This window comes from Schistocerca serialis, chromosome 3, assembly GCF_023864345.2.
Source record: "Schistocerca serialis cubense isolate TAMUIC-IGC-003099 chromosome 3, iqSchSeri2.2, whole genome shotgun sequence".
Lineage (NCBI taxonomy): Eukaryota > Metazoa > Arthropoda > Insecta > Orthoptera > Acrididae > Schistocerca > Schistocerca serialis.
Genome location: NC_064640.1, coordinates 2,412,537 through 2,432,146, shown reverse-complemented (window position 1 = coordinate 2,432,146; position 19,610 = coordinate 2,412,537). Strand labels below are relative to the sequence as shown.

Sequence of the window (19,610 nt, the reverse complement as noted above, 5' to 3'; positions counted from 1 at the left end):
AAAAAAAATCATAGCCTTCAAGACGAAAGAAAAGACGTCTATACCCATTCGTAAACCCCTCAAAATGATGAAAATGGTCAAAATAGTCATTGTTAAATGTCGTTTGCGTACAATTCAGAGGCATAATAAAACACCGTAAAGAGTTCCGCTTCCTGCCTGTTTCGTCTCCTTCACTTGTTGTTTCGGATTCTCTTATAAATTCGTGATTAAGAATTTTGTGATTCTGAAAACTTTCAAAACAAGTATATTTCTCGTTCAGTGCGCCTTTAAAATAAATCATTTAGGTTTTTTGTCATTTGTTGTTGCTTATAACAATAGTTTCTTTCGCTGAAATGTTACGAATATCGACTAATCGGAACACCAGCGATTTTTTTACGTCTGACGGGGACAACATGTGGGTTGTGTATCTATGTAAGCAGTAGGTGTGTTTCAAGTTTAAATGTGAGTAAACGCTTGCAAATGATGCTAGCAGTTGATTACTGATAAAAAGTTCTGCAATTTTCAGATCTGTGCTCATTAAATGTTGTTTTCTTTTCCATAAAGCAGCTTCCATTGCCGAATATTGCATAGTTTTTTGGGAAAAACTACTGTTAGCTTACAAAACATTCATCTGTCATGACAGTGACATAAGTAAATATTAAGAGTACTTGAAACATACATGTTTCATGCTTTGTTGTGTACAGATGTGCATCTGTTGCAAATGTTTAATCATAAGATAAGACACCTGAAAATGTAATTGAATGACAGAGGAAATGAAGACAAATAACTATGACTTCCCCTTCATAATCGAATCAAAAATTGTGGCACGTTTAAAGGTATATTGCGGCTCGTAAATATACGTGTACGAGTAGTGTTAACTTCTGACATTCTGGCGCACCTCTAGTTCAGAATTTAATACTCAAAAGGAACGATGTTTTTGTCATATCCGTAGTTCTCTCTATGGTGAACTGGTTTGCATCGTGGAAATACGTGCCTTTAAACCCTTGTGATTCCCAGGTGTAACTTCTTGTTGCCATCTGTTAACAATGAAACGAACTGTCAACTGACTGAATGATATGGAATCGAATATTCACTTCTTTCCAGCATGCTGGTATTTAATCAGTATGGTCGTTCTCTGGCGATTTTTCGGACATCTGAGACATCCACCAAGCGAAGTGGCACAATGATTAATACACTGGGCTCCAAACCAGGAAGACTGGGCACCAACAGTGTGTCAAGCATCCAAATTCAGATTATCTGTGGTTCAATAGGATTATTTGCTGTGAATTCAAGGATTTTTTTAACAGTGCCGCAAACAAATTACACCCACATTCTTGTCCAATCTTAACTTGTTACTAATGACATCAGATTGATGAGTTGATATAGACTCAATCTAATGTTCCATCTATACCTTTTCATCCATTATTTTCCAGGGTTCTGTTACAGCCAATGCAGAGAGTAAAATGTCACACTCAAAGTGAAAAGTGTTAAGATTACGTTTGCTAATAGATATATATTCTACCAGAATTCGTGGCTTCCACAAATGACATTAGGCCAGTGGTCGTTAACTTGGTCCCTAGCTCTCAGTAGTGGGCATTCCAGGTTACATGGTAGGCAGCAGTGGTTTCTAAAACATTTTCATTCGGTTTGCATATTACGTGCTTAACTTGCTGAAACTCAGCTTTATAAATTTTATAAACTAAAGTTACTCTCCTACTTTATATGCAATTACTGTGGAACTGATCGGTGGTTAAAAAACTTTAATATTATAGAATGTAAAAGTGGGCAGTGGGTAAAAAAAAGGTTGACTATCCCTGCATTATACAATTCTTTGAAAAAGGCATACTTGATTCCCTTCCTTAATGTGAACTCGTGTTCTGTCACAAATGACCACAATGTTGTCAAAACATTAAACCCAAATCTCCCTTTCTCAAACCACAAGGTAGTAATTTCTAAAGCTTTCCCTATAATGTAGAAGATACTATTTTTATTTTATTTGGCATCAAAGAATGATTACTTGTTTATTAAAACTGTTGGGAATGTAGTCACCATGCCCGTTTTGAATTTTCTATTCTGCTGATACAATCAAAGTGAACCACTTTTCACGTGTTAACTGTGCAGATTTTCTCAAATCTGAGTCAAATGATTTTTTTGTAGAATGATATCCTAGACAAATGGTAATCATTTTGTACCAATTCCTTCTGTAACCTACATTGCATAGGCTATCTTTTACTAACTTGATGAGTCAAGGTGTCTTTTCTGTAAAAAATGGAATAATTACAGTATGCACAGAAGCATTTAAACAGTCATTCATTTGGCATTTTGTGTGAAAATGGAATGGGAAGACACCCTAATGTTGGTATAATTGGAAGTACCCTTTGTTGCACGGTTCAGTGGTTTTCAGAGTTTACTACTACTACTACTACTACTACTAGAACTAGAGTATAGACATAGATTGTTTTCTTTCTTTGTCAGCTATACTAGCAGACTGATTCACAGAGACTCTTGCAGATGAATAAAAGTGTCATGCCCATGACACCATAAATTACTGCCCTGTCAGTCTCTAAACTTTTAGCTGAAATAACTTTGTTTTTACTAACGATTCTTCTTTGCATCTTATCAGAAAACTATCTCAAACAGGTAGTTTGATAACCCACACAAGATGGACCACAATAGGAGGTCATGCACAGCTGACTGCTATTAAGAAGGAATAGAATGCTTGTTTGATTAAAAGAATCTGACCAACAGGATATTCCAGATTACTGACAGGAGCAGTTCCTAACATTCAAGTTCAGATGTGGTGTTTTAAGTACACTGAATGAGCATATGCCATCCAGGCCATCCAGGATTTTAAGGGGAAAGGAATTGTACTATAGCACAAGAATTAACATTCTATCTGTGAAGACATTGTAAAAATAGAGCACAAGCTCACATTGGGAAAGGAAGAGGTAGAAAATTGACAATGACTTTGTTTAAGAAACTGTCGTAGCAGTTACATGAAATGATTGGGGGAAACCACAGAAACCCAAATATGGGCTCCTGGCTGGATTTTAACCTCAGTCCTGAGTATGATTCCATTGCAGTAGATTTCTGTTACTGTAGTTACATGGTCTACATCATTTGGCTGATTTTTATAAAATGTTGTCAGATAGTTCAATTTGCAGAGTACTTATGCATAATTTTTATGGGAAAAAGACTGCATGCTGGCCATTCACAGATCAATAAATAATGCATTGGCTTCCTCTGTATAAGAAAGAAAATATTGGTATTCAGTACTATTCGTGCAACTAGTGATACACATAAATATAGTTTTTTCTCCTTCTTCCTTTCCTGCACTATCCATTATTAATTAAAAATTCAGCAGTGAAATAGGAGTAATCCAGAAAAAGATATTTTAGACCAGGCTTTAAAATTATTATTCTGAAGGGTTAGACATTTTATGTTGTTAAAATGATGAAAGGCTTCTGTGGCTACATGTTAAAGTCCTTTCTGAGCCACTGACAGCCTTAATGGGCTGTAGTAGATCAGTTTTCATCTAGTGTTGTAGCTGTGGCTGTGACAATTCCTTCCAAGTGTATTTGAGTATATTGAATGTGCATTTTGTGAAGAAGTTGTTAAAATACCTAACTTTTAGAAGAGATTTCTACCATGTATAACTCTCACAGCTCACTTTTGTACAGTTAGTACCTTTTTTTCTAAGTGATAAGTTTGATGAATAACCCCAGAAAATTATGCAGCTATATGAAGAGTAAAAGCAGCTGAACCTAGTTACTTGAGAAGCTCAGTAGTATAATTTCTCTCAGTTCTAGTTTTCATCATTATGTTTGCCCAAAAATTTGTAGCATTGCACGCTGTTTATTACTGCCTCCTGTTCAAGTAGTACATTAATAGTTGGCACTATTCTATTTGTAGGACAAAGCTAAATATGCTTTTTTCCAAATTTAAAGGTTAATCCATTTGCAGAGAGGCACTTGATAATTTCCAGAATGAATTTTCGCTCTGTAGTGGAATGTGCACAGATTTGAAACTTATTCCCATATTAAGACTGTGCTGGACTGGGACTTGAACTTGAGACCTTTTCCTTTAGGGCTACTGGGCAAGTGCTGTACCGACTGAGCTATCTAAGCACGACTCACAACCTACTCTCACAGTTTTACATCTGCTAGTACCTAATCTCCTACCTTCCAGACTTCACAGAAGTTCTATATGCCTCGTGGAACTAACATACCTGGAAGAAAGGATATTACAGACACATGGCTTAACCACAGCCTGGAGGATTTTTTCCCCGAATGCATTTTAATTCTGCAGCAAAGTATGCACACTGATTTGAAATTTTCTGGTAGATTAAAACTAAGTGCCTTGCCACTGGGACTCAAACCTGGAACCTTTTGTTTCTCACGAGCAAGTGCTCTACTGTCTGAACTATCTAAGCATGACTCATGACATGCCATCACAGCGAGGTACGCAGGAGAACTTTCTTGAAGTTTGAAAGATAAAAGAGGGGGTACTGGCAGAAAAAAAGATGTGAGGGTGGGTTGTGAGGTGTGCTCAGTCGGCTTAGTTGATAGAATATTTGCCTGAGAAAGGCAAAGGTCCCAGATTTGAGACCTGGTCTGGCACACAGATGTTAAAACTTTCAGGAAGTTTCACTTGACAATTGTTTGAAAAGTGTAGTTAATACTTTCTTTTCTTCCGGTATAATTTTTATATTATTCAGCATTTTTTTTCATTATTTTTGTTAATTGCATTTCAAATCAGTTGTTTGAATAACCATCAGTTCCATTGACTGTGTTGTCAAGAAACTTTACAGATCACTATGATGTGATAATCTGTGCAGAATCTTGTTGAAATAGGGATTAGCGTCGTGAACTTAGTTCGACATGGAATCTCACTTTAGCAGCAATAAGCTGAGAGCATGCCGAGCAGTGGACAGCATGAGGAATGAAGGAGTGTCCATGCAGAGATTTCTATGAAGCCTCTACCCTTCCCATATCCAGCCCCTCTGCCTGCCTGCCTGCCTGCCAAACAAGACACCAGCACCCACAGCTAGGGGGAGAAGGCTGTCGACCCTCATATATAAATAGGTGGGACATCCATAGTATTTTGACACTTCACCAGAAGATGATGGAGTCTGACTCTCACTGAAATGCCAGTGTTCCAGCTCTGCCACTTGGGTAGAAACCTGAGAGTTTTCATACTCATGGAAATTGATTCTGACCATAGAAGCCTCCATATAAAATAAAAGAATAGTCTGTGAGAAGAGTTATGACATCACTTAATCTCTGACAGTGCAATTCATTTCTCATTATATATTTACAAAATTTTTGTTTTGAGTTAGATGGCACACAGCAATTTTTGTATTCCTATCTTTTTAAACTGTACTTCTACAAAACCTATACATCATGTATAGCATGTTTCTTTGCAGACGTCAGTGGTATGAGTCTCCCTTTCATGTGTGATTGCTATCAGTATAGGCCTACCAAACATATGTGTGAGAGAAAATATTGGGTTTTCGATTTCAACTTGATCTTTTGTAGGAAACCATAACATTTATGGATGAAGCAACCACAGAATTTGTGAGGTGCTGCAAATGGCTACAAATGTTCTTTCTAAAGAGATTGTGCATGAAAACAAATGTTCAAACTGATTTTTCATAATTCTCTTGAATTTGTCTTATGACTATAAACACACACACACAAAATTCTGTTTTAAGGCTAGTACAAACTTCTAATTTTCATTAAAGGGGTTCTCATTTCAAGTACTATCTTAACTTCAATGTAGCATCCATATTGAACTGAATGGAAGGGGCATAACTGATGAGTCACTGGTAGAAAGCATATTTAACAATTATTTCTTAAATCCAGAATGAGATTTTCACTCTGCAGCGGAGTGTGCGCTGATATGAAACTTCCTGGCAGATTAAAACTGTGTACCCGACCGAGACTCGAACTCGGGACCTTTGCCTTTCGCGGGCAAGTGCTCTACCATCTGAGCTACCGAAGCACGACTCACGCCCAGTACTCACAGCTTTACTTCTGCCAGTATCTCGTCTCCTACCTTCCAAACTTTACAGAAGCTCTCCTGCTTTCTTAAATACTGTAGAAAGCATAGGGACAAACTGTTCAAATGAAAAATCACAGCAATGTGTTGAAAAGCCAACACTCATAAATTCCAAGAATATGGATGTATCAGTAACTTCTCTTTCTGAAATTAAGAAAATTATACACACTCTCAAAAAAAAGTTCATCTGGTTTGGTGGTGTTTCCAATAAAGTACTAGATTAGATTAGATTAGATTAGATTAATACTAGTTCCATGGATCATGAATACGATATTTCGTAATGATGTGGAACGAGTCGAATTTTCCAATACATGACATAATTAGGTTAATTTAACAACATACTTAAGTTAATATAACAACTTTATTTTTTTGTTTTTTTGTTTTTCTTTATTTTTTATTTTTATTTTTTTTATTTTTTTAATATTTTTGTTTTGTTTTTTTTTTCTTTTTTTTCTTAATTTATACCTAAAAATTCCTCTATGGAGTAGAAGGAGTTGTCATTCAGAAATTCTTTTACTTTTTTCTTAAATATTTGTTGGTTATCTGTCAGACTTTTGATACTATTTGGTAAGTGACCAAAGACTTTAGTGCCAGTATAATTCACCCCTTTCTGTGCCAAAGTTAGATTTAATCTTGAATAGTGAAGATCGTCCTTTCTCCTAGTATTGTAGTTATGCACACTGCTATTACTTTTGAATTGGGTTTGGTTGTTAATAACAAATTCACAAGAGAGTATATATACTGAGAAGCTACTGTGAATATCCCTAGATCCTTAAATAATTGTCTGCAGGATGATCTTGGGTGGACTCCTGCTATTATTCTGATTACACGCTTTTGTGCAATAAATACTTTATTCCTCAGTGATGAATTACCCCAAAATATGATGCCATATGAAAGCAATGAGTGAAAATAGGCGTAGTAAGCTAATTTACTAAGATGTTTATCACCAAAATTTGCAATGACCCTTATTGCATAAGTAGCTGAACTCAAATGTTTCAGCAGATCATCAATGTGTTTCTTCCAATTTAATCTCTCATCAATGGACATACCTAAAAATTTGGAGTATTCTACCTTAGCTATATGCTTCTGATTAAGGTCTATATTTATTAATGGTGTCATACCATTCACTGTACGGAACTGTATGTACTGTGTCTTATCAAAATTCAGTGAGAGTCTGTTTACAAGGAACCACTTAGTAATTTTCTGAAAGACAGTATTGACAACTTCATCAGTTAATTCTTGTTTCTCAGGTGTGATTACTATACTTGTATCATCAGCAAAGAGAACTAACTTAGCCTCTTCATGAATATAGAATGGCAAGTCATTAATATATAATAAGAACAACAAAGGACCCAAGACTGACCCTTGTGGAACCCCATTCTTGATACTTCCCCAGTTTGAGGAATGTGCTGATCTTTGCATGTTACGAGAACTACTTATTTCAACTTTCTGCACTCTTCCAGTTAGGTACGAATTAAACCATTTGTGCACTGTCCCACTCATGCCACAATACTTGAGCTTGTCTAGCAGAATTTCATGATTTACACAATCAAAAGCCTTTGAGAGATCACAAAAAATCCCAATGGGTGGTGTTCGGTTATTCAGATCATTCAAAATTTGACTGGTGAAAGCATATATGGCATTTTCTGTTGAAAAACCTTTCTGGAAACCAAACTGACATTTTGTTAGTACTTCATTTTTACAGATATGTGAAGCTACTCTTGAATACATTACTTTCTCAAAAATTTTGGATAAAGCTGTTAGAAGGGAGATTGGACGGTAATTGTTGACATCAGATCTATCCCCCTTTTTATGCAAAGGTATAACAATAGCATATTTCAGTCTATCAGGGAAAATGCCCTGTTCCAGAGAGCTATTACACAGGTGGCTGAGAATCTTACTTATCTGTTGAGAACAAGCTTTTAGTATTTTGCTGGAAATGCCATCAATTCCATGTGAGTTTTTGCTTTTAAGCATGTTTATTATTTTCCTAATTTCAGAGGGAGAAGTGGGTGAGATTTCAATTGTATCAAATTGCATAGGTATGGCCTCTTCCATTAACAGCCTAACATCTTCTAATGAACACCTGGATCCTACTATATCCACAACATTTAAAAAATGATTATTAAAAATATTTTCAACTTCTGACTTTTTGTTCGTAAAGCTTTCATTCAATTTGATGGTAATACTGTCTTCCTCTGCTCTTGGTTGACCTGTTTCTCTTTTAATAATATTCCAAATTGTTTTAATTTTATTATCAGAGTTGCTGATTTCAGACATGATACACATACTCCTGGATTTTTTAATAACTTTTCTTAATATAACACAGTAGTTTTTATAATTTTTGATAGTTTCTGGGTCACTACTCTTTCTTGCTGTCAGATACATTTTCCTTTTCCGGTTACAAGATATTTTTATACCCTTAGTAAGCCATGGTTTGTTACAAGGTTTCTTACGAGTATATTTAACTATTTTCTTGGGGAAGCAGTTTTCAAATGCATTTACAAAAATGTCATGAAATAAATTATATTTTAAATTGGCATCAGGTTCACGGTACACCTCATCCCAGTCTAACTGCTGTAGGCTTTCCCTGAAATTTGCAATTGTTAAATCGTTGACTGAACGTACTACTTTGGAGGACTGTTTAGTATTGCTGAATGGAGCTATGTCATATATTGTAACTAGCTGTGCACCATGATCAGAAAGACCATTCTCAACAGGCTGAGCATTTATCTGGTTAAACTTATCTTGGTCTATAAAGAAGTTATCTATCAGTGAGCTGCTATCCTTTACCACCCGAGTAGGAAAATCAATAACGAGTGTCAAATTGAAAGAACCGAGTAATACTTCAAGGTCATTTTTCCTATTACCCTCTGTCAGAGAATCTACATTGAAGTCCCCACAAATAATAATTTGCTTCCCTCTGACTGACAGATAGCACAACAAGGAGTCCAAATTTTTCAGAAATAGATGAAAATTTCCTGATGGGGACCTATATACAGTTACAATTATAAATGTGCCTTTATTTAATTTAAGCTCACAGGCACATGCTTCTATATGTTTCTCTACACAAAACTTTTTTGTTTCTATGCTTTTTGCACAATGATAACTTTTGACATATATGGCAACTCCTCCTTTCTCCATATTTTATCTCATTACATGTGCAGAGAGCTTATATCCACTTACATTTACCTTATCCATATCAGTAACAATGTGATGCTCAGACAGGCATAATATATCTATTTCATTCTCAGCTTCTAAATCTTCTAAACAAACCAGAAGCTCATCTACTTTATTCTTTAAACTCCCAATATTTTGATGAAATATACTTACATTATTTTTAATTATACTTTTATGAGAACCTTTCCTTATTCTAACATTTGCAGTACTCTCCTGTCTGAGTTTCTCATTGTGCTTAGGCCTAGTTCCTATACCAGTGGTCACATGGTGTTCAGAGAGGCAGATTATGTCAACTGGGTTGGGTGACTTTCATTCATCAATGCAATTACCTAGGACTGAGATACAACTTGGTGGAGATAAAATTTCTGGTGATTGGTGAAAATTTATAATTGGTAGCTGTGATTGGTGATCAAATGTGCTAGAATTGTGCTGTTTAATTTCTTTCCTAAACTGAAGATTTGTTTCAATCCTGACCTCTCGTAGAACTTGACATCTTTCTGTCTTACCTATCCTAAAAAAGGTGCTGCTCCAACACCTGTAACCACTGGTATTTTACCATTCATGGCAGTGCCTCCCCCCCTTAAATTTCCTGCTATTACCCCAGCCAGTTTCCCCTTCCCTTTCCTGTTGAGATGTAGGCCGTGCCTGGTATAGTCCCACCTACTGAGATAATCAACAGGAACCACACCAATATGAGCCCCCGCACCCGACCCAAGCAGTCGTTCCAACTCCAAATTAACTCTCCCAACAGAAGATTTGTTCCTGTGTTATAAGCCCAGTCTTATCTGAAATACATCGTACATCATTAACTCAAGGATTTTTCCAGACAGACATAAATATGCCTTATTAAAGCCCTGTTTAAGAAAGGTTATAGGAGAGATGCCAATAACTACCGACTTGTTTCACTACTGGCATTGTTTTTCAAATTTTTTGAGAAAGTGATATATTCTAGAACAGTATCTCACCTGAGCAACAATAATATTCTCAGCAAATCACAGTCTGGATTTCAGAAGAGTTTCTGTACTGAGAATGCTATTTACTTCTTCACTCACCAACTTTTGCAAGCATTAAGTAATAAAACAGTGCCAGTTGGTATTTTCTGCTAGTTTGTGGTACCCTCCATTTGTAATGCTGGAATTCAATATGACGTTGGCCTAACCTTAGACTTGATGACAGCTTCCACTCTCACACGCATAAATTCAATCAGGTGTTGGAAGGTTTCTTGGGGAATGGTAGCCCATTCTTCACGGAGTGCTGCATTGAGGAGAGGTATCGATGTCAGTCAGTGAGGCCTGGCACAAAGTTGGAGCTCCCAAACATCTCAAAGGTGTTCTATAGGGTTCAGGTCAGGACTCTATGCAGGCCAGTCCATTACAGGGATGTTATTGTCATGTAATCACTCCGCCACAGGCCATGAATTATGAATAGATGCTTGATCGTGTTGAAAGATGCAATCGCCATCCCCGAATTGCTCTTCAACAGTGGGAAGCAAGAAGGTGCTTAAAACATAAATGTAGGCCTGTTCTGTGATAGTGCCATGCAAAACAACAAGGGGTGCAAGCCTCCTTCATGAAAAACATGACCACACCATAACACCACTGCCTCTGAATTTTACTGTTGGCACTACACACATTGCCAGATGACGTTCACAGGGCATTTGCCATATCCACACCCTGCCATCGGATCGCCACATTGTGTACCGTGATTCGTCGTGCCACACAATGTTTTTCCACTGTTCAATCATCCAATGTTTACTCTCCTTAACTAAGCGAGGCGTTGTTTGGCATTTATCGGCATGATGTGTGGCTTATGAGCAGCCATTCGACCATGAAATCCAAGTTTTGTCACCTCCTGCATAACTATGATAGTACTTGCAATGGATCATGATGCAGTTTGGAATTTTTGTGTGATGGTCTGGGTAGATGTCTGCCTATTACACTTTGTGACCCTCTTCAACTGTCAGCGGTCTGTCAGTTAACAGACGAGGTCAGTCCGTACGCTTTTGTGCTGTACGTGTCCCTTCACATTTCCACTTCAGTATCACATCAGAAACAGTGGACCTAGGGATGTTTAGGAGTGTGGAAATCTCGCGTGCAGACGTATGACACAAGTGACACCCAATCACCTGACCACATTCAAAGCTTATGAGTTCTACGGAGTGCCCCATTCTGCTTTCTCACAATGTCTAATGATTAATGAGGTCACTGATATGCAGTACCTGGCCATAGGTGGCAGCACAATGCACCAAATATGAAAAATGTATGTTTTTGGGATGTCTGGATACTTTTGATCGCATAGTGTATCTAAGGCATTTGACTGTTTGGATCACAGTATTCTCCTAGATAAAGATAAATTGGAGGTTTGTGGAATTGATGGCATAGCCAACCAATGGTTAATGTAGTATCTAACCAAAAGAATGCAGGAAGCTGTACGTAGTAATTCAACCATTGTACTCCTGGACATTATTCTGACTGGTAAGAAATCGCATATGGTGTTCCCCAAGGCTCAGTTTTAACTCCATGTTGTTTCTCATTTGTGTAAACTACCTTCCATCTAACATACAACAAGCAAGAGTTAGTTCTTATTGTGGATCTACATCTACATCACTACTCTGCAATTCACATTTAAGTGCTTGGCAGAGGGTTCATCGATTCACAATCATACTATCTCTCTACCATTCCACTCCCGAACAGCGCGCGGGAAAAACAAACACCTAAACCTTTCTGTTCGAGTTCTGATTTCTCTTATTTTATTTTGGTGATCATTCCTACCCATGTAGGTTGGGCTCAACAAAATATCTTCGCATTCGGAAGAGAAAGTTGGTGACTGAAACTTCGTAAATAGATATCGCCGTGACGAAAAACGTCTTTGCTTTAATGACTTCCATCCCAATTCGCGTATCATATCTGCCACACTCTCTCCCTTATTACGTGATAATACAAAACTAGCTGCCCTTTTTTTGCACCCATTTGATGTCCTCCATCAATCCCACCTGGTAAGGATCCCACACCACGCAGCAATATTCTAACAGAGGACGAACGAGTGTAGTGTAAGCTGTCTCTTTAGTGGACTTGTTGCATCTTCTAAGTGTCCTGCCAATGAAACGCAACCTTTGGCTCGCCTTCCCCACAATATTATCTATGTGGTCTTTCCAACTGAAGTTGTTCGTAATTTTTACACCCAGGTACTTACAAGGGAACCTCCCCATCGCACCCCCCTCAAATTTAGTTATAATTTGGCACAGTGGATAGGCCTTGAAAAACTGAACACAGATCGATCGAGAAAACAGGAAGAAGTTGTGTGGAACTATGAAAAAATAAGCAAAATATAGAAACTGAGTAGTCCATGCGCAAGATAGGCAATATCAAGGCAAATGTGAACAGAGGAGCGCCGTGGTCCTGTCGTTTGCGTGAGCAGCTGCGGTGCGAGAGGTCCTTGGTTCAAGCCTTCCCTCGAGTGAAAATTTTAATTTTTTATTTCCGGTTTACATGACAAACTCTTATGTTTTCATCACTTTTTTGGGAGTGACTATCACATCCACAAGAAAACCTAAATCGGGCAAGGTAGAAGAATCTTTTTACCTATTCGCGAAGTGTATAAGTTAGGTGGGTCGACAACATATTCCTGTCATGTGACGCACATGCCGTCGCCAGTGTCGTATAAGATATATCAGACGTGTTTTCCTGTGGAGGAATCGGTTGACCTATGACCTTGCGATCAAATGTTTTCGGTTCCCATTGGAGAGGCACGTCCTTTCATCTACTAATCGCACAGTACTGCGGTGCGGTCGCAAAACACAGACACTAAACTTATTACAGTGAACAGAGACGTCAGTGAACGAATGGACAGATCATAACTTTGGGAAAATAAAGAAAGTAAAATTTTCACTCGAGGGAAGACTTGAACCCAGGACCTTCCATTCCGCAGCTGCTCACGCTACCCACGGGACCACGGCGCTCCTGAGTTCTCACTTTCCTTGATGTTGCCTATCTTGAGCATGGGCTATTCAGTTTGTATATTTTGCTTATTTTTTCATAGTTCCACACAACTTCTTCCTGTTTTCTCAATTGATCTGTGTTCAGTTTTTCAAGGCCTATCCACTGTGCCATCTTATAACTAAATGTGAGGGCGGTGCGATGGGGAGGTTCCCTTGTTAGTTGAATTGACAGCCTTGAGAATTGTACTATTTATCGAGTAATCGAATTCCAACAGATTTCTTTTGGAACTCATGTGGATCACCTCACACTTTTCGTTATTTAGTGTCAATTGCCACCTGCCACACCATACAGCAATCTTTTCTAATTCGCTTTGCAGCTGATACTGGTCTTCAGATGACCTTACTAGATGGTAAATTACAGCATCATCTGCGAACAACCTAAGAGAACTGCTCAGATTGTCACCCAGGTCATTTATATAGCTCAGGAACGGCAGAGGTCCCAGGACGCTTCCCTGGGGAACACCTGATATCATTTCAGTTTTACTTGATGATTTGCCGTCTACTACTATGAACTGCGACCTAGTATTGTAGTCAATGCAAAAATTCATACAGCAACAGAAGAAATGGTAAGCCATGTCCTTAAAAGTATCATTTACTGGTTTTCTGTGAATGGTCTCACTCTCAATTTTAAAAAGACACAACATACAGTGTACTATCCGAATGGTGAAATTAAATGATCATATGACACTGATGGCTGGGAGTCCACACCCGGGGAAGTTCGGCCGCCAAGGTGCAAGTCTTTTCAGTTGATGCCACACTGGGTGACTCGTGTGTCAATTGTGATGAAATGATGATGAGGAAAGACAACATCCTGTCGCCAAACAGAAAATCTCTGGCCCAGCTGGAAATCGAACCCGGGCCTGCTGCATGGCAGTCAGACCTGCTGATCACTCAGTTAAGGGTGCAGACACACCAGTGACAAGTGTAACACATTGTGAGGAAATAACAAATAGGATGGAACCTCCAAAATTCTTAGGCGTCCATATTTATGAGAATTTAAACTGGAAAAAGCACATTTTTGAACTCCTAAAACCACTTAGTTCAGCCACATTTGTACTTCGAACCACTGTAAATCTTTGGGAGAGACAAATCAGTTCGTTGACATATTTTGCATATTTTCATTCAGTAATGTTATATGGAATATAGTGTGTTGGGGAAACTCATCTTCAAGAGTCCGCAGTTCGTGGTCTTGTGGTCATGTTCTCGCTTCCCGAGCGTGGAGTCCTGGGTTCGATTCCCAGCGGGGTCAGGGATTTTCACCTGCCTTGATATGACTGGGTGTTTGTGTTGTCCTCATCATTTCATCATCATTTATGAAAGTGGCAAGATTGGACTGAGCAAAGGTTGGGAATTTGTACGGGCACTGATTGAGCACCCGACAAACCAATCATCATCATCTTCAAGAAAGTAAGTTTTCATTGCAAAAAATGTCCTGCAAGACTAATATGTGGTGCTCACTCACGATCATCTTGTAGACATGTGTTTAAGGAGGTGGGCATTCTGACTACTGCTTCACACTATGTTTATTCCCTCATGGAGTTTATTGTAAATAATCCATTGCAATTCAAAAGGAACAATGATTTACATAATTACAACACCAGAAGGAAAAATGACTTTCATTACTCCACATTAAGGTTGTCTTTAGCACAAAAAGGTGTGCATAGTGCTGCAACTACAATTTTTTATCGCTTACCCAAAAATATAAACTGTCTGACAGACAGCAAAGTAAAATTTTAAAACAAATTGAAAAAGTTTCTCCTTGACAACTCCTATTCCACAGAAGAATTACTGGACTCGCATTCGGGAGGACGACGGTTCGATCCCGTCTCCGGCCATCCTGATTTAGGTTTTCCGTGATTTCCCTAAATCGTTTCAGGCAAATGCCGAGATGGTTCCTTTGAAAGGGCACGGCCGATTTCCTTCCCAATCCTTCCCTAACCCGAGCTTACGCTCCGTCTCTAATGACCTCGTTGTCGACGGGACGTTAAACACTAACCACCACCACCACCACCACCACCACAGAAGAATTTCTGTTATTGTAATGTATAAAGGATGCTGGGTAGAAATTAGTAACTCACAAATGTATATTTAAAAAAAATAAAGGCCTTATAAATGTTCAGCATGTATCCATTTTTAAAAATTAATTTGCGATGTGAATGTAAAAATGACTTGTTCCACATAAAAATGTAATTTTTCTTATGTACGAGGTGTTGAAAAGATGTGTTGAATACTTTGAGAGGTGGTAGTACTCATTGAAACAAGAAAAATAAGTCCAATAAACATAGATCTGAAAAGACATACTTTCTGCGATAAACACGTATTTACTGGAGGTGTTCAGTGTGGCATCCATTCATGACCCCTCTGCCCTTTAGTGTAGGGAATGATGCAGTCTTTGAAGTATATATGGTTGTTGTTGTATGTGCTGGCACACATTGAAGATGCAGTCCTGTAGTGTTCGTACATCATTGATCGGTATGGCATAGATCAATTCTTTTGAATGTCCCCATAACTAAAAGTCTAGGGACCAGTCCAGTGGTCCTGAAATTTCTGTCATATGTTCAAGCATCATTGTGACGAAAGTGTGCAAGTGCGCCGTCATGCACGGACCACATCTGCATTCATTGCTGTAATGGCACAACCTCCAGTGAAGTAGGCAATAATTAATGAGAAAGTCTAGCAAATGCACCCCAGTTAACTTTTGAGGTAGCACGTATGGCACTATCAATCTATCACCAAGTACATCTGCCTATACGTTGATTGAGAATCAGTGTTGATGACCTCTTTCCTGAATTGCTTGGGAATTTACATCTGCCCATACATACTGGTCATTGATATTCACAGTACCGCCTCTTGTGAACCCTGCATCATCAGTAAATGAAATCTCAGGTGTGAACAGTGGATCTGCGGCACACTACTTCTGCAAAAGCCATTCACAGAACCGCTGTCTGCCCCATTATGATCCTGTGGCCTTAGGGCCTGAACATGTTGTAGGTGGTATCGGTACAGCAATTCTTAATGAAGTACCCCCCGCCCTCCACCCTGGTAATAGAGTGATGAGATATGTCTTCTGCTGCTGCTAATCGCTGCACAATGGTCTCAGGGGTTTCTTCCACCAAATGTAGCACACGCTCCTCCACGTCAGGTGTGCAAATGGTGCTGGGCCTTCCACGGTCAGTCTTCCGAGGTGCAAGGTACCTCTGTCCCTCAGACTCTAGAGAAGTCTCCTGAACAGCTTATCAGATAGCACTCTGCACTGTGGATATTTTTCAGTGTAGAGGCACTGGCTCGTAGGCTATGTCCATTTGCTGTACCATAGCAGAATGTCATATCTGCCCTTTCACTTATCAAGTAGTAGGCTTCCACTGCTAACAAGTGATAGAAGAGAGAAAATGTAAATGTATATGCAAACAGCACAATAACAGTAAGCACATAGGTGAACCCACATTTGGAAGAAGGTAAAACACCATGAAACATACCCAGGGTTGACAGTACTTTACAAGAAGGCACACAAACATGACAAAAACTAACATACAACACAACCCAAACAACACAGCTGACTGCAGACCACCTAATGGTGAGTAGAGTACAGTGAGTAAGACATCATAATATCCTGCTGACAGATTTGATGGAGCGCCAGTGCAGTGACTGTGCTAATATCTGCAACCATGCATCACACAGCCCTTCCTATAAATACGTGTTTATCTCGGAAAGTATGCATTTCGATACCCATGTTTGTTGGACTTATTTTTCTCGATTTGATGAGTTCTACCACATCTCAAAGTATTCGCACTTCTTTTTAACACCCTGTATAGTGTAGTTTCTTGTGGATGCTCACACACAAAAATACCTGGGATGTAGTGATAACATAAACTACTAAACAACTTCCTTCCATGTACATTCTCTGCTTTGTAAACTGAAGGTGTTATATTTTCAGATTGCACAATGTGGAAGGCGACTGCTGGACAAAATCTACAGATAGCTGATGGAAATGACGATGACTGGGAGACAGACCCAGATTTTGTTAACGATGTTACTGAACAAGAACAGCGATGGGGATCCCGAACAGTTGAAGGCTCAGGAAGAACTGTTGGTGCAATAGAGTAATTATGGAGCAAGCTCATTCTCACTTTTATATATATATATAATCATAGTGTGGTGCAAACCTAACTGCCTTATGCTGATTCTCCCTTACAGATATGATACCGTTACTTTGTCTTGCGAATTGTAAATTTTCAAACATATGCAGTCGGTGATTTCTTGCCAGCCAGAACCCTGTTGGCTGTTGTGCATTCCACAAGACACTAATTTGATTGCATGAAGTTTAATACACTGCTTCTTGCTTTATCTGTAGTTCATTGCTGTCACACACATCGATGTGCCCATTAAAACTTAACTTCATAATTACTGATAAGCTGAAGAGTACTATACATGCCAAACAGACTCGGCATGTGATTCTACAAGAAATGCATCATTTATCAGATAAAGGGCCAGTTTTAAATTTTTGCAGACCTATATTCACACAGAAATGTAAAACCATATGGTGGATCAATTTCTCACTGTTTGTCGATAAAAGTTGTACTTGTTGTTCTAAATGAAAGTACATGTACATGTACATTGCTGTTTTCTCTTGACTACTCAACAGCCCAGTAGAGTTAAACTTAATTGATAGGTGTGCTGCAGTGGTGCAGATGAAAGCTGAACTTGATACATAAATTACAGTCAATATTTGTGCACGTGTTTCTTAACTGGTTCCAGACCTAAAGACATTGAGTGATCAGCAGAACATCTCACTATTATGATGACAATAACAGTAATATTTAGGGATTGCAGTGTTGAGATTTCAGACTAGTGAAACTAATTGAAAACTTGTGCACATTTTGTAGGTTGCTTCACATAAAGTGTATAATGTCTTTCGGTCATTATTATTATTATGTTTATGGTGGGATGGTCACAGACATCTACTAGTTGGTTTTGAAGGTGCTGTAAATTGCTGAGGCAAGCAATCTTCTGCATGTAAGTTTCAAAGCTGTTTCATCTTACACCTGTACCACCAAAGAATCTTTGGTTTGGTCTGTAGAAAGTTAAAGATAATACAAAATTTGGATAAGAATATTATTTGAAGAATAATATATGTACTAGATTTGAGGACAGTGGCACTTATTCTTCTTATAAACACAAATTGGCTGTTGACAGTACAGCTAAAATAGGTGCTCCTCTAGAAGGTTGAGTAGTAGAAATTTGTAACAACATTTGTGCAAAAGATGAAAATATCTATGTTCAGAGACGTATTCCTTGTTAAAACATGCAAGAACATAAAAACTATTGGTCAAAACATTTATCTATTCAGTAAACCAGTGCATATTCCAAAGATACACTTATAGTACAATGGCTGTGTTAATAATGCTTTTTATGGGATACCAAGGCCAAAATTAAATTTGTCAGAGACACTCATTATTTTGTTGTTGTCAATCATGTGACCTGATAAAGTGCAGTGAGTATTGAAATTGAATCATACTGGAAAACAATACATGAAATGAGCTATGAAGTACAGAGAAGATGAAACACAGAAGAGAACAGAACAACTCCTTGTTGCTCACTTACCTTTGTGCAAGGCAGTGGTGACCATGAACTGCACTGCATAGGAATTAAGCCTATATTTCAGGGTGGTCACAAGGGTCAAGATCTGTTGAGGCTCATGAAAGATTCTGTAGAAACACACTATGCTGCAGTGTTTACAAACTACAATTTGAATACATCATCATCACAATCTTATTTAATCACCCTCTGTTAAACAAATAAATTATAAATTCAGTTGACACTGTGGGTGTGGAACTTGAGCTCATGATCATATTTGAAGTAGTGTTTGGCTTGAAAAATAACTACTTATGAGTTGATACTGAACTGATGCAAAACAGTTCCTTCTTTAAATTAAAGTTTACCATGTTTATTTGCAGAGCTTGTTGACTGCATCATAAAATTAATGTATGTAGGTGGAGTCAACATGGTTGATTGAACTATATGACATTATGGTTTATTATTTTACATCAAAATGTTTATCAAAAAAATTCCTGTTTTGGCTAAGAACTGTTGCAGTAACAACCCAAGCTGACAACCAGTGCAAACAATGCTTCACTAACATCCCGCTAAATCAGGGCCGGCCAGAAATTCTGCACGCGTACGGTGCTCTTGCACATGTGCAACTTCCGGGTCACAGCGTGCACGCTGCAGCCGTCAGCGTTCATGTAGTGCATGTTCCTACGCACAGATGTCGCTCCTCTGTTACACAAAGTGCTTCATCGACACCTCGTATGTATATACCAACCTGGGCTGTGTCTGTAAGATCTGTTTCTTCATCGAGCGCAACAGAGAAAGCAACAAATTATTTAGCCTTATT

General features: G+C 38.4%; 1 protein-coding gene across 1 annotated transcript in view; it reads left to right on the top strand.

Moving 5' to 3' along the window:
• The first annotated feature begins 336 nt into the window (after window positions 1-336).
• LOC126469660 (src substrate cortactin) overlaps window positions 337-19,610 on the top strand; it is a 160,505-nt gene continuing 141,231 nt past the window's right edge. Inside the window, exons 1-2 of the mRNA XM_050096796.1 lie at window positions 337-441; window positions 17,151-17,316. Of these exons, the coding sequence (XP_049952753.1) occupies window positions 17,159-17,316 (158 nt within the window). The 5' untranslated portion in view covers window positions 337-441; window positions 17,151-17,158. The remainder of the gene's footprint in view (window positions 442-17,150; window positions 17,317-19,610) is intronic.